The sequence below is a fragment of the Gavia stellata genome, chromosome 2, assembly GCF_030936135.1.
Source record: "Gavia stellata isolate bGavSte3 chromosome 2, bGavSte3.hap2, whole genome shotgun sequence".
Classification (NCBI taxonomy): domain Eukaryota; kingdom Metazoa; phylum Chordata; class Aves; order Gaviiformes; family Gaviidae; genus Gavia; species Gavia stellata.
The window spans coordinates 48507207-48522350 of record NC_082595.1 but is presented as its reverse complement, the minus strand read 5'-3'; the positions used below and the strand labels follow the sequence as shown (position 1 = coordinate 48522350).

The 15144-nt window shown below is 43.7% G+C and overlaps 1 protein-coding gene across 1 annotated transcript; it reads right to left on the bottom strand.

Annotated features, from left to right (window-relative positions):
• Window positions 1–8459: 8459 nt before the first annotated feature.
• IL22RA2 (interleukin 22 receptor subunit alpha 2) lies at window positions 8460–14574 on the bottom strand. The gene is made up of 5 exons (XM_059831407.1): window positions 14529–14574; window positions 11524–11674; window positions 10512–10690; window positions 9050–9219; window positions 8460–8615 (listed from the first exon to the last, which is right to left on the bottom strand). Exons 1-5 carry the CDS (start codon window positions 14572–14574, stop codon window positions 8460–8462), a joined length of 702 nt encoding a protein of 233 aa, XP_059687390.1.
• Window positions 14575–15144: the final 570 nt, after the last annotated feature.

Genomic DNA, 15144 nt, shown 5'->3' with positions numbered 1-15144 from the left:
TACACAGCGGAAGTTTCTTGGGCATTGTTTCTGTTGCTTTCTTCTTTTCTAGCCAGCGCAGCAAGGAAATGAGGTGCTGGGAGGTGTAATTTGTGAAACTTGCACAAAGTGAGAAGGAGCAGAGGCCCTGCAGCAGGAAAGAGGCCCGACCCACGGTGGGGAGATTCTTTGGTTTCATGTCAATATAATGCTGATATGTCAGTCTCTGTTAGTGAAATCACAAGGGTGCCATTAATAAGAAGCAGAGGGTGATCAGAGCAACCTCAGCTTCTGACATGAGCATCCCTCTTAGGGCTGAAGGCTGTGCAGAGCAATGTCCTCTTTTTTACCTCCTGCCTCGGATCACAGGTGTACGCTGCCTTCCAGGAAGGGTTATTGAATTATTCTGCTTTCAGAGAAATAGCACCTCACTGAAAGCATTTCCAAAGGTTACTGATTGGACTATGAGCTCTGACTGGATGGTTTAGATAAAGATTGATCAGAGCTGTCAAGGAAAATTTCCATTCCTGTCCTACGCCAGGAAATTTAGACATGGCATTGGAAATCTTACAGCCTGGAAAATGAAGGACATGGGGTTTTGGCCACAGAGAAAAGAACCTTGTTTTGTTTTTCCACTTGGAAAACATAACTTATGAAAGATATTTTAATAAATGCTATTTTCTTTCAGTAAAATTCCAGGTTTTCATTAGAAATATTTGTCTGGAATGTTTTCATTGATCCTATTCACATGCAGTGCAGGGGCTTATGGAAAATCAGCTGAAGCTTCTCTGCTATTCAGTTTGCCCTCTCCTGTTTTGCTCATTTCCCCCCCTTATCCCATAACATGACTGGCTATCATTGGACCTTGAGAGCTCACATTTCTGGCCACAGCTCACCAGGTGTTGAGTTCATCAATGCACGGCTCTTTCCTTTGATCGCCTAGTTCTGAAATGTTACTTTTCCTACTTCATCTGGAAGTAGCAGGATGTTTTTTGTTGTAATCGTCAGTCATAGTAAAATGAACAACATAATGTTCCTTTAGATGGCTGCTGGTAATATGAGTTGGTGCTTTCAGCTGTCTTTAATATACAGCAGGTATAAAAATTAGGGAAAAAAAATCTCTCCCAGTCTAAGCCATTTTGGCCAGCTTTACTCCAATGCTTCACAGGTACTGTCTTTGCACACACTAAAGGAGTGCACAGCTTCTGTAGGTCTTGCTTGTTTGTGGCTCTGCTTCTTTTTTTGAGGTGGCAGCACAGCTTGTAGACCAAGGAGGCACATGCCTGGAACATATACAATACTAGATTTCCCTATGTCTCCCAGTTGGACTTCCTAGTCTTGGGGATGTCCTGCTCAGCTCTTCCCATTGCTTCTGCTTGATCCTCTGTTTCAAAACTTGAGGACTGAAAGTACATTACACTTTATGTCATGGTGTCTCCAGTTACTTCTAGAAATCTATCTTTTTGTGGCAAACACCATTAAGGAGCAAACTGGCAAGAGATGGTGGCCCTGTGTGCTGAGGGACGGCATTTTGATACATCTTGTTGTGCAGTTGAAAGGATTTAACTTATTTAATCCTTTTCTGCTCTTTTGGCATCATTTTTCATGGTATTTATCAGAGCGGAGCAATGTTTCAGCAGGTGAGAGAATCAGCTTCAAGAAGGTATTCAGAATGAACGTGCCATAAAGCAGTGCCAAACTGGGAGTTCATTCAATTTCTGCAATCTCTTCACATTCACTTTTCAGAGTTTCATTCTTCCTATTCCAATTTCCACAAGGTCATTTAAATGTAAAAATAATCCTCCAAATACAAAGGGAAGGCCCTTGGCATTAGAAAGGTTAACACGCCCAAGGCACCCTGCAATTCCAGTGTACACACCAAGATTTTCTCATCTGTGTTTCATCCCCATAACCAGGTTTTCTCTTCAGATTTATTAGTGTAACCCTACAAATCATATACACATGACTTCAGGGTACAGCTTATACCTGGTGACTATCCCATTAGTACATTACAGCAACATTTCAGTAACTGGGGTAGAGCTTCAGTCACCCAAGCATAGATGTCTAGTGCATGTCTGTGGGATGTCTCCTCATGACTTCAGCTGCCACCCTGGGGAGGTGAGGGTCTCATGCAGATCCCTTACTGTATCTGCCAACCATGTGCAAGTGTTCTGGAAACTCAGAGGTATCTTAAACGTTGAGGCACCTATGCTGAGGTGATTGAATCCCACTGTGTGTCTATGCTTGTTTTTTGAACAGTTGCAATGACTAAGCCTTTCCAGTAATTGGTGCTACTTCTTCCACTGATAAACTTATCTCTCCAGTCTTTGAAATCATCTTGGTAATGGCTGTTGGCCCTCTAAGATTGCTGCTGAAATAGCTGAAATGGTCTCTCTGAGCAGAATGCATAAACGTTGTGTCCTTATAGGTATATCTTCTCCTTGGCTATGGACATGTATAAAATAACGATATAGCACTCCTTTTCCAAGGCAGAAACTGCTTAGTGTCTGTGCCAGCAGCTATACTGCAAATCACTTTGCTCCTATTTTGTACGCTTGTTGAAATACACATTTCTGCTCTGATGCTGCAGGCTCTTTGCTTCCCAGCCCCTCTCTGCGTACTTTGTCTTCTTTCCTTGTATTAGCCACTCTGCTGCTCTGCAGACTTTCTAATTCTCCAGAGCTTAAATCAGTCTTTTCCAGCAGTTTCTTCCCCAGGTTTGTTTCTCTGATTCTCATTCCACTCAGGGCATAGTGACTTCACAGACCCTCTGAAAGTGTTTAAGTTTGATTTAACGAAGACAACCCTCTTATTTTTCTTTTTGCTGATAACTTTTAGGAGCTTTGTTCTTCCCAATGCAAGAATTTATAGTGAGAATTTAGCTCAGAAATAAGAGCTTAGTCCTATAACAATCATGTGCTTGTCAGCTATTAAACAAACCCAGTGTCCCATAGCAAGCAATGTTAAAAAATACTTGTCTGTGTTACAAAATGAAAAACAAGAGCTTATGGCTGTTTCTTGGAAATTGGTATGATTTGTATGATTTCTTACCCCCCAAAAAAGCAAAAAAAAAAGCTGTGTCAGAATGACATTGTCTGAAATAAATGAATTTAATGACAATTTTCAAATTGCTCTTTTGTAGGTATAGCAATTAGCACAATGGGTCTTCATTGTTATCCTGTTCCTGTGTTTAAAAGTAAGAACATCTCTGAAGAGCCTAGTCCTCAGAGTGTGGTACCATTGGGCTGCATTTTGTCAGTATTGAGGGTGTTTAGGCAACTCAGCATCAGGTCCCCACTGCCTTAGAAAAGAGCACAATATATAAAAAATTAAAAAGTTGTTAGTCGGTCTTCAGTATTTACCTCAGATAATGGAGCCTTTTCAGGAATTCCTTTTTTGAACTTTAAGTGTCAGGGCTCGAGATTCCCATTTTTCCCCATCTCAAGCCAAAATTCTGGCAGCAATGACTGCTTGAGTTGGGCCTTCAGTGGACTCAATAGGTAAGACTTGTAATAAAACAGCCAGTGATCTCATCATTTGGGGAATTAAATTTTCAAGTTTTTTTTTTTTTCCTTGGAAGCACTTTATAAAGGATTCTGAAAGCAAGTTGCAAAGGAGACTAACTTTCCTGAAAATGAACATCAGTGTCATTTCTTTCCCTCTGCTTCTCTGCAGAAGTACCCTTGTTTTGTGTCCTGCATCCTTTGTGGCAAACTAACTCTCAGGAGTTTGGGGTTTATTTTCTTCTTTCTTATTTTTTTTCTTACCAGACAGATTTTACAGATTAGTATCTTTGATCTTTGTAGCAAATGTTGACCATAGAAAATCCACAGAAAAACTCACCTATTTACGATTATTTCCCTGCGGTTTGGAATACTTGATAACGTCTGATAGATCCGTGGCAAAAGCCAATGCCATTTCACAACAGCACCCCACCCCTGGGCCACGAGAGCGGTTCTTAGCTGAGATCAAGTCATGCAAGTAAATAAACCCAAGTCCACATCTGATTAGAGCAGATATATGGGAGGTATGAACAGGACTGGCCAGATGCTAGACCATATGATAAACACCAAGGATCATGGCATCATATAAAACTGGGCATTTATATGGTACAGCTGGCTATGCATAATCTTCTCCTAATTTATAAGGCTGGAGCATCTGGTCCATTGCTGTTGCTCTATCAGCTTTTCCGGAGCCCTGTTCTTGGATTTCTGGTAGTTGAATACTTCTCTTCCGAGTGCCAGTGGAATGGGAAGTTAAAGCCCTTTACAGTGGGAGATAAGCTCTACTCCATCTGACAGATAAGATAATGTTCAGCCACGGTCATGAAAGAAAGAAGGGTAGGCCCTTGTGGGATGGGCTCCACTTCACACAAAGATCAGTAACCGCAAACTCTGAAAGACATAATATCTATTTCTCATTGGCGGGACCCTCAGGCACAACACAAGGACCTGGCCAGGTGAGGCCATTGCGACAGGCTGTGACTGCGACTGCAGACATCCCCCAGTGACACGGCAGGCGACGGCTTACAGAACAGGTTGCAGAAGTCCTGCTTTTGTTACACTGCTTGGTCTTCCCCACCCTATGCCACAGCCCTAGAAGCCAGCATTTATTTCTCTCTTTCCTGAAACAGAAGCCGGCATTTGGCAATTTGTTAGAAAATGCCTGCTCTGTAAGTGACTGAAAAACCAGGAGAACGGTGTTTTCAGCTGGATCTTGCAAACTGTGGCCAGAAGGAGTCAAGCCAACGATGTAAAGGCGTCCTGCACTGAGCGGTGTGCACGTGCGCTAACCACTGCAGAGCCGTGCGCCAGCCCGGACAGCTCTGGAGAGGTGGACCCACGGCAGATGGTCTCCTTGTGTCCACGAGGAGGAAGGGGAAGGAGGGCTAAGAGCTCACTTTTCCAGGTATTTCCAAACTGACTTGCCCGCCTGAAAGCCCCAGCTGTACTTTAGAGAGCTCTTACTCCATCCCACCCTCAAGGAGACGTAAACAGCAGTGAACCGCATAGGCTAAGGCACAATGAAGTTGTTTTTAAAAGCTACAGCATTACCAAGGCTATCTAGAAGCTGTGGTTGCAGACCACCCAGCCGGCATATGCTACAGCAAAGTACCTCTCCCTGCAGGAGCCCCATCCTGCGAGGCCAGTGGAGCATGTCTTGGGAACATGCCACTACTGCCGATCGTGGAGAAAAAATACAGCTCCAGTCATTTTACCAAACCCTTCCCCAGTAAAACTACATGTCAGAGCAGAGCTGAAAGGAAATTCACATTTCAGATGGAAAGAGAAAATTGGCTTTTGCAGAACATCATGGGGTTGGCAATAATAAATCCTGGTACCGTCAGAATGGATGTGGGTTGTTCCTGCAACTCCTGCGCTGCTTTCTGTAAGCCTGCATTGCTGCTGAGGAAGTGAAATCTGGTTAGCAAACATAACAGCGCAAGACTTCTTCAGACCTTTTATTGTTTTTCCCAGTATATGTGCGGCACATTTTTAATAATTTTATTGAACTGAAAAACTTTCAGGTTTCCAACGTCTCCACAGATCCATTGCATGGCAGCTGCTATATTTCTAGCCAAGTCTGAACGCTTCAGGTACTCCTATGACTCTGCTGCTGCTTTTTTTTTTTTTAATGTCATCTTTAAGATTTGAGAGCCCTAAACAGCTTCATCCTCTTCATCTGACATAGGTACGGTATCCGGCATTGTCAGAGTCTGCTCCCTGGCTAGGGTTAGTAGATGTTAGCTTAATAAAGCTTTATCTTTGTGTAACAGCAGCAGCATCAACTGCCCTAAGGAAAGAAGTGAATTTGAGAAAGAACTTGAATTACTACAGATACTGTTTTCAGGCTGTGATAACCCACAAGTGGATGAAGTCACCACTGCTGAAATATAAGAAGACAGGCTATTTCTTAATATCTTGCCTGGACCATTTTATTGTGGTTCTGCACAGTGCAAGAGGGGCAGCAGGGTAGTGCTGGATCTGAGACTTGTCATGGCACTAGGTGCTATACAGGGACTTAATAAGCCTCGCTTCCCCCCAAAAACTTACCTAAATTAAGAGACTCTGGGATATGGGGGGTGGGGGGGGAACAATCGGAAGAAATGGGAAAGGAGCAAAAAGAGAAGCATGGTGAAAGAAACCTGGTTTTATGGGCTAGATATGTGGACACAGCTAGATGCCTGCAAATCTAGTAATTCAAATATATCATGTGTTAGAATCAGATGGGGGAAATATTTACTATGTAATGCCCTCTTTCGTTTTGGTAAAGGCAAGAGTGACCAGCATTCACTTAAGCACAGCCTCCTCCCAAACGCCTACTGCCAGCGTCCCGATGCAGCTCTCAGCGGTGCTGCCTCCAGGTGAGGTGCTAGTGACAGACCATGAAAAATGCTTTGGATGGGGCTTAAGTGAACTCAAGGTCTGTTACTTAAACTGAACTGATCCACCTTTGTGTATGTGAATTAAGGGAAAAGTGGATAGGGATTATGTAGCAGGGAGCTCCATTTTCACCACGTCTTGCTTTGCCCTCTTGTGTCTGGCCCACTCTCACCTCCTCTCATTTGATTTGCGATAACAGAATGCAGTTAAGTATTAAGATTCTCATTACTTACAGACCTTGCAGATCTGGAAAAGCCACTTTACTTCTCCATCCTGGCGTGGCTTAGTGGATATCCACCCAGACCTTGCCCAAGAAATCTTTTCCCTTGTGACATGAAGACTAGTAGGAGTAAAATTAGAAATCACAGGTGATGGTCAGCATTCGTTCATCGTTTACTGTGAAATGATTGAAATAGAGGTCTCTTCCCTTCAACTGACTGTCATTGACTGAAAGCGAGGATCGTTTCTCTTTCAGTTTAAATGAGCTCCTGCCTAATCACATACTGGTTTCACTATCAGAAATGTTATGTTGAGGGCACTGTGAAGACATTGTGAGTGTGGGGTATACTCCTGTACTGTACAGTTCTTATTTTAAAGAAAGGACACTCTTTTTCATCTTCCGTTGCAACCTTTGTTCTGGAAGAAATAAAATATCTGAAACTTCTATTTCATAAATTGTTTTTAATTCCAAGGCTTAAAACAGAAAAACCCTAGAAACAATCTTAAGGATATTTTCACAAATGCTTTTTGCATGGGTTTTTTTTATATTACAAGACTGTTTCCTTTGTAAATGCAAATATATACCATTGTAAATTGCAATATATGACATCCAAAGAATCCTTGGCCTTTGTGTAGCATAAAACAATCATGGTGAATCAAATCATTTAATGCAGCAAAGCTTATTTTAAAAAGTTTCCAAGTGTGTATTCCAGACATAGACGACAGATGTTGATTTACAGCTGGATCTTCTGCCATTATCCCTGTAACTGGGAAGGGAAAGAGAATTGCTGCTGAAGTGCACATTTAAGCTGGATGGTATTCAATTTAACTGAAAATGCAACACGTGCCATTCACCTGCATCCCTCCTGTACCTCTGCAGGTTGTTCAGAAGTCCAGCTCTAACCTGAGCTTCCAGCCCTTTACGGTACTGGGAAAGAAAGCAAAAATGCAGGAAAATCACCTAGAAACTGGCTCCCTCCTTAGCCTAAACCCACTGACCAAGTCTCAAGAGAGACCAACGTTATGCATCATGTTATGAAACAGGAGAAAGAAAACCTTTTATAGTTAGGAACTGAACCAAGTGCAGAAGCACAGGTTCAAACTTTGATGCTTTTCCAGTTTTCCTCCGTTACCCCCAGAAAGGGCCCAAATCTGAGATTGCTAAGGTCAATGACACTGAAATCAACTTTGGCTTACATCTTTATACACTCTGTGCCTTGGCACCTGCAAGGCAGGATTGATAGTAAATCTCTCTGCTGGGCATATGATATGTGAAGATAGTCTAGTGATTGAAGTAAGTAAACAAACAGATTTTTCAGACCAGCTAATTGAGCTAACTCTTGCATTTTGGCCCATGGAAAATCATGAAATTTGATAAGTGATTTATTTTTAAACTCATTATATCTGAAGAATAGCCATGAAAAGAGGACAGGCTCATTTGAATTAAATACATCAGATAAACTCCTGAGCAGAGCTGCAGGGCTTGCAGCAGAATTGCATGTTAATAAAGCTGGAGGTCACTCATTTTCCTAGTTAATTATTACCTGGCAGCAATAAAAACTGATGAAACGAATACTATATATAACTGTTTAAAGAAAGGGAAGAGGGAGGTGTTTCTGAGGACCGTGGCAGAAGGGAAATAATTATCCATGCCATTCCTCTAATCTCCTTGGCCATATTATTCTTACCTGGTGAGAAACTAGCTGAGATGATGTAAGAACTCTGGCTAATATTGTCATACGGGATGACAGTTTTTATGCCACACCTTTTTTTCTCCTTTTGGAGAGTATATGCTTTTGGTGAGGGGATAGCTCTTGACTTCCAGAGTCATCTCCAGTTTCAGCTGGTGACTTACCTGTTGCAGAGGTACCAGCCCTGTCACTGCAGCACAGTGCATTGCCTGCTGCTGTAGGCACTGCTGCGGTCCAGCATTGGCACGTACGTTTTAGCCACGACGCAGTAGCTGACTCCAGGCCTCAGATGTTCTATTTTAATAAACTTGTCTTTTCCTTCGTACACCAGGACTCTCTGTTGCTTCAGACAGAGTGGAGTAAAAACAGCCAGTCAAGCACGTTGCCCTAGCAAGTCTGTCTGTGAGTAAAGTTTGATAAGAACCGAGGGTGCAGAGCAGCACGTGGACTTGCACGAAGTCAATAGCATTAACAATTTATTTATGATTTTTAAAGAAAATCCCCCCCCCCCCCAATTCCCACCCTGTCCCAGTTTTTTAATCTAGGTCTTAGAGTATGAAATACTAAGTTGATGGGAAAGAGTAAAGGAAGGAATTACAACTCAATTCAATCAAATACAATTCCTGAAAAATAAGCCTACTTTGTTTTCAAATACTTGCACAGTCATCGATGCTTTCACAATCCTGGAAGACTATTTCAACTGTAAAACAAAAATGGTGTGCCCATACTTTCCCGGCTTTTCAATGGTAAAGGGTTCATACCTGAATATGCACTTACCTCGTCTAGCAAGTTGTTAATTATGAAGACTTGATATAGCAGATCATAATAATTTGTCATTGGTATCTTGCTTCCTCTCTTCCTTTTATAAGGAGAATGTGGAGCCTGGAGCTTTAGTATTATGGATTTGTTGCTATGAACCACAGTTACCATTGGAGGTCCTATCACAGCTAAGGAAAAAGACCAAAGCTATGAACACAATTAGAGTTTATTACTAATGTTTCACAGAATGCAACTGGAATCCATTCAACAATTTAATGTTCTTGTTACCAACAATTGTGCTGTATTTACTGTTAAAGTGCCACTTTGTAAATCTTTACTTCTTCGTGGTTATTGCTTGGGACATTTTGGGGGTGACATTTCCTGTGTTTGTAAATCTATCTTTGAGGCAAACTTTTTGAAATCTCTCAGAGCTGCATGTTGCTGACTGCAGGCTGGTCGAGCAAAATGCTTTGGATTCTTTGCCCTGATCCCCCCCCCCCCCCCCCGCCCCCCCCCCATTTATCTGAGTGCTTGGACTGCATAAAACAGCTATTTGAACCATTTCGGTTATGCCAAGGGTGCAGCTTCAATCATTACTTTCAAACTTTTTGCAGTCTGCTTGGTTAAACACAGCTAAGGGTTCAAGCTAGTGCCTGCATACCTGTGCGTGCAGCCCCAGAGGTGTGGGGAGACAGGACAGCAGCTGCCCCATGCGTCTCGCCAGGAGGAGGAGGTGGCACAGGGCAAGATGGGTGGTTGCTGCTGCAAGGTACTGCTTTATGTCAAAGCTTGTGGTTTCACCTGTACAGGAGGCTCAAGGTAGTTTGCACTTCAGGGCTATGAAAGTGACCTGCATTGACATTCACAGTTCAATATTGCGTTGACCCGTGCAGGAAAACTGATTAATTCACGGGGAACTTACTGGTAGGTACACTGGTACTGTTCAGTGTTTTGACAGTCCTCCAGTTCCTAACATACTATGGCATTACAATGACTGTACTAACTAAAAGCTTTGCGCGTGTCCTTTCTAAATACACTGCAGCCAGGAAAACACATAAACGTGAGAAGAATGGTGGCCACACAGCTCTCGGCTCTCTTCTCCCTTTTCCCCCCAAGCAGAGAACGTTTCCTTCTTTTCCACCTTGTGTCCACTCCTTCCAGCAGCTCCGAAAACGGCTGAAAATAATTTGTGTACTTCCATGCCTTGAGGAAGAGGTGGCGTTAAAGGGAGCCAGGCACTTCTGATCACCTAATTATTGATAAGTGGCTACTTATCCATAATTGGTTGGCTTTCCAGTGCAGGGAAAATTATTTTATCACAACACTTCACCTGAGAGCTGTTGACTCGCAACTTCTTTTGGTACAGCTTTGTAGCTAGAAAGGGATTACTCATGTCTGCAAATTGTGAGCAGAAATGATGTATTCCATTGCACAGAAAATACAATTCCTTTCTCAGAGAGACACATATGTTTGCACTTACTTTCTCGCCAGGGAGTGAATCTGCAGCTGAGGCTCCAGTTGGAATAGATGCCGGCTGACGCAGCTTTCACTCTGCCATAGTAAGGCTCTTGGATGTCAGAGGTCTCATTTGTTAGGTCACAGACGTGGTTTTGAATCCCCCAGCAGTCATCTTTGTTTTGCCACGTGCTCTGCCCATACCTATGGAGAAAGAGGAGGAAGGATGTAAGCTTTAGCTGTCGCTGACTGAGTCCGTACAGATTTTTAACTGTCTGTTTTAACGTGGCGGTACTGACAAGCATTCTGCCATGGAAATTAACTCCCTTCAATTTGATGACAGGGAAGACTGATTTCATGGGCGTTTGGGAGCTACAGGTTTCTGTCTTTTTTGAAAGAAACCTAAAGCAGAGACGTGGGTCACCAGCCGTGTCGGAAGCCATCGCACACTTGCCCCTCGGGAGAAGCAGGCGAGCTCTGGCTTAGCCTGGGTGTTCAATGATGAGCAGAATGCCGGTTTCCACCAGCTAATTTCTCAGAGGCAATAGTGATTTCAGGTGATCACCAGGTGTGCCAGGGATTGGACCGTACCTCCTCTGAGGACCAGCCCCTAGCGCTGCCTCAAGTTTGCCATGTGAGGCACCCTGCAGCACTGTCATTGGCAGGGTGGGCCACCAAAATACCTTAAATATCCTATTGCAGAAGTACCTGACCTAGCTAGACCTGCTTCAGGCAGGTGGTTGGAGCTGGTGACCTCCAGAGGTCCCCTGCAAACTACATTTTTCTGCAACTCTATGGTGCAATGAGGGTGCACAGCGTATTGCTGGAGGTGCTTGACCCCTGCCTGCCTCCAGCCATTCAGCTGCACCTTATAGGCTATTGATAAGCACAACAACCGAGAGCTGCCAGCCGAGCAGGACATGGCTCTTTCCCAGGTATGGGCAATAATATCCCATGTCACCTGAGAAATCCCTTTGACGTGCCAAGCAGGGATGGGCCCCAGCCCAGCGGGAGGCTGGAGTTCCCCTAGTACTTACACTTTATACTGCACAAAGTAGACCGTGTCTCTTGCCTCTCTGGCCCTCCCAGGCTGCCAATGCAAAGTGCTGTTGAAGTTTAACGAACGAAACTCTACCTTCTGCGGCTTAATCGAATCTTGCAGGTCTCGCTTTTCCAAAACTAAAATTGCTGCAAATAATAAGGAACAATAACATAACGTGTTTGTCACAGACACGCGCCTCTGTATTGAAATCAGGGGGTATTGCTACAACTCATTCGGTTTCATGACAAGAAGACTGCAGGGAAATTAAATGTCTTGAATCTCATGTTCAAAACTTTCCAAGTCACAGTGGCCAGATCTAGCAGTTACAGAACAAACATATTTAGTATTGTGAAAGGAACACTTTTATGTGGTTTGGTTTCATTTTGTTTTTTTCATTTTTCCTTAGTGAGTTTACTGCTGTGAAAGATGCCTGATGAACATCTCAGGAAACAAACCCTTCAGATCAATTCACAGAGCCTGCAGTAAGCAGCCCCATCAGTAGTTAAAGTCGAGTGCTCTTTCCTCCACATCTCAGCTTTAACCTGCAGGGATTATAGCTGTTTTAACTGTTGCCACAGCCGTGTTTATCAGCTCTTGCCTAATAAAAAATAACCTGAAACTCCCTGCTTTTCCAGTCTGTGCTACTGGAAAAAGCTGCCTGACAGTTTTCAAGATAATCTGTTTTCAAACTGCGAAGGTTACTGATGACAGAATCAGTTAACAACCTCTCTGAAGCATCCAAATCCTAAAATTTTTCTGGGTTTCGTGACACAGATGACTGCAGCTTTATCCCTGGCATATCACAGAATCAGGTAAGACTTGTACTAGTTGAACTGAAACTGGTAATACAGCCATTAATAAACTTAATGGGTAACATGCTTGTTTTATCTGCATTTCCGAGCCTTGAAAGACAAAATAACAGACTAATTTGGAAGTGACTGGACTTTTGAAACCCACCAAAAGATCCAGAGATTTCTTGACTCATCCAGAGATTCAATAACAGACCCAGTGCCCCCCTCCCCACATAGGAAAAGAGCGGAAAGCCTTTACTTACTAGTTATCTCATCCTGAAGCATGTGCATCAGTAAGCAGAGGGAGGAAAGTGTGATCCCCCTCATGCTTAGGAGAGCAGCTCCATGACTGAAGAGCATCTCTCTTCCTCTTGGGCATGTCTTATGAGGAAGTAATTGTTAAACACTCCAGAGTTCCCCTTTTTTTCAGTGTTTTCCAAAGTCCCCAGTTTGGCTTTGGTTTAATTTAGCTGAAAAACATATGAGTTGCTCTGAATTAAACATAAGCAATTGTTCTTACTTGGCAGCTGTGGTCACTCTGAAGTTTGGAACTAATTATGAAGCAAACCAGCATGAAAAAGGTCGTCTTTATTTTTTGGCACTAATTCCCAAATGATGTCTGGCAATATTGCTTTATCCCATAAATTTGTCACACAAGCTTGCTTGCTTCCCATGCTAAGATTTTTATTTATGTATTTATTTAATTGTTTGTTTGTTTATCAGCTCACTAGTCACCCAGAGCTGAATAACACAAGAAATTTTGCTGCAAACATATCGAAGACCTACCCATGGGATGTAATCTGGTTTGGTGGCCTGTCTCCAGATCAAGTGCAAGTGGACGGAGTTTGCAGGTATGTTCGCGGCAGGACATCATCTAGGAATATATCATCGGAGGAACGAGGGGCCGTGAAATCGCTGCCAGCTGTGCTGTTGGGCAGCCTGTCCACACCACGCTGGCTGCTGGAGAGATGCCCAGGGCAGCTGCAGCACCACCAGCCTCCGGGCGGGGAATGGGGAGGCAAGCCCAGCCCATCGGGCCAAAGTGCCACTCGGTGTTGGACTTTCAGACTGCCAGGAGTCATATGCCCTGATCAGCGCGGGTGTGCCGCGACGCTGCCTGCACAAATATTGGCGTTTGTCACCGCTGTCCTCCGAATCCTGCCTTTCCAATATGTGCATCCCTGCGAGCCTGACCCCAGGGCTAGGGATGCCAGGGCTCCCCAGCGAAAGCGATCTTGCTTTGTGTTTGTAAATGCTTTGATGCCATGTGTGCGCCTGCCTGGTGGGAGCCAGTTTTCGCGCTCATGGGCTGCATGGAAAGCTCAGCCACGTCGGTCGCTGGTGGTGAATGCGGTGCTGCTGGAGGCAGCTGGGAGCCTGCTGGCCCTCCTGCCCAGCCTTGCCCCTCGCTCTCCCCCCCCCCGGGAAAGCTCCCCAGTGCTGACATCCACATGTACTTCACCACTCGCACACCAGTGCATCTGGGCAAAAGTCAGGATGCATTCTCCTTTTGCAAGCTCATGTTGACAAGCGAGAAGAGAAAACCCAAATTTTGTGTGACAGTGCAGCGCTACATAATGATCCCCACCAAAGAAATAACAGCCGTGAAGACCACCTATCTGCAGAAACAAAAATTTGCCTAACAGTCATCTTTACTTTGGGAAGCAAAACACCTGTCAGGTCAAAAAAGTGCAAGTTCTAGTTCAAATGAAGGTATTTTTTTACTTAAAGGCAACCGGTGATATTCGGCGAACTGGACAACATCTCATCAAGAAGCTGGCCTTGGTCAGATTCACGGGCGCAGGCTCTCAGTTCAGCTGATCACCTATACCTCATTATCCAAGCACTGAACTTGCAGCAGATATATTAAAATGCTAGATGTGTAGCTTTGAATAATTAACTAGTTAACCCAATTAAGGGAATTAAAGAACTGAGAAGAAATGCAGACACCCCCCCCCCCCCCCCCCCCCCAAAATGGAGGTAGAAGACAGAAAGGTCACCCGGCCAGCACTGGCTGGGAATTTTTTATTTATCCATTTCCCAAACATATTTTCAAAATCCAATGACCTTTAAGTAGTTCCCCACACCAAATGCAATTAGTATTTCATCATGTTATATGAGCTTAAGTGCCGGAATAGGGAACTTTTATAAACCAATCACCAGACCAAAATGTCATCAAAGTTTAGTCACAAATTGTGTATTTGCTTACTTGAATCGTACCAACACACCTTCCCGTACCCTGTGGAACAGCCCATTGCCAGGAGCTGAAGTGTGGAGCTGTGCCAAAACAGCTTTTGATGGCGGTTCCTCCTGTGAATGCAGAGCTGAGGGCCAGCCCGTCGGTGCCGGTGGGTTTCCCTCAGAAAAGGCTGCTCTGCTGCGTGGTGAAACGGGGAAAGAAATGCTTATCCAGTGGAAAACTCAGGGTTTCCTGCGCACTGCACTCTGACAGCGCTTTATCTGCGATTTGGCTTGGCAGTCTGAAGTAACCAGTAACTCTTCACATAATTTTTGTGGTTATTGAAAGAGCCACTGGTAATTGCAGGTTATTAGCATCCGTAACATTGTCCTACTCATCAACTTCGGTCATGCTTCTTCAGTACTTTGTGTGATAAAAATAGTTACAGTGAAACAAGTACCAGCTATGCAGACACATACAGACATGTACATATATATACATCTTGAGTTTCATAGAATACATGTATAGCACATTTAAAAACGTAAGCAACTGAGGAACACTATAGGATGACGTGCACTGCAATGCTATTTAAAATATGAGAACTTTTAAAAAACAATATTGTTTAAGAATACTCTGAACAGTACTT

Coding starts and splice junctions, on each gene's coding strand:
- IL22RA2 (XM_059831407.1), bottom strand. CDS start 14,574: ATGGGCTGTTCCACAGGGTACGGGAAGGTGTGTTGGTACGATTCAA. Junction 11,675..14,528: donor GGTGTGTTGGTACGATTCAA/GTAAGCAAATAC, acceptor TATTATTTGCAG/CAATTTTAGTTTTGGAAAAG. Junction 8,616..9,049: donor TTAACAACTTGCTAGACGAG/GTAAGTGCATAT, acceptor CTCTGTCTGAAG/CAACAGAGAGTCCTGGTGTA.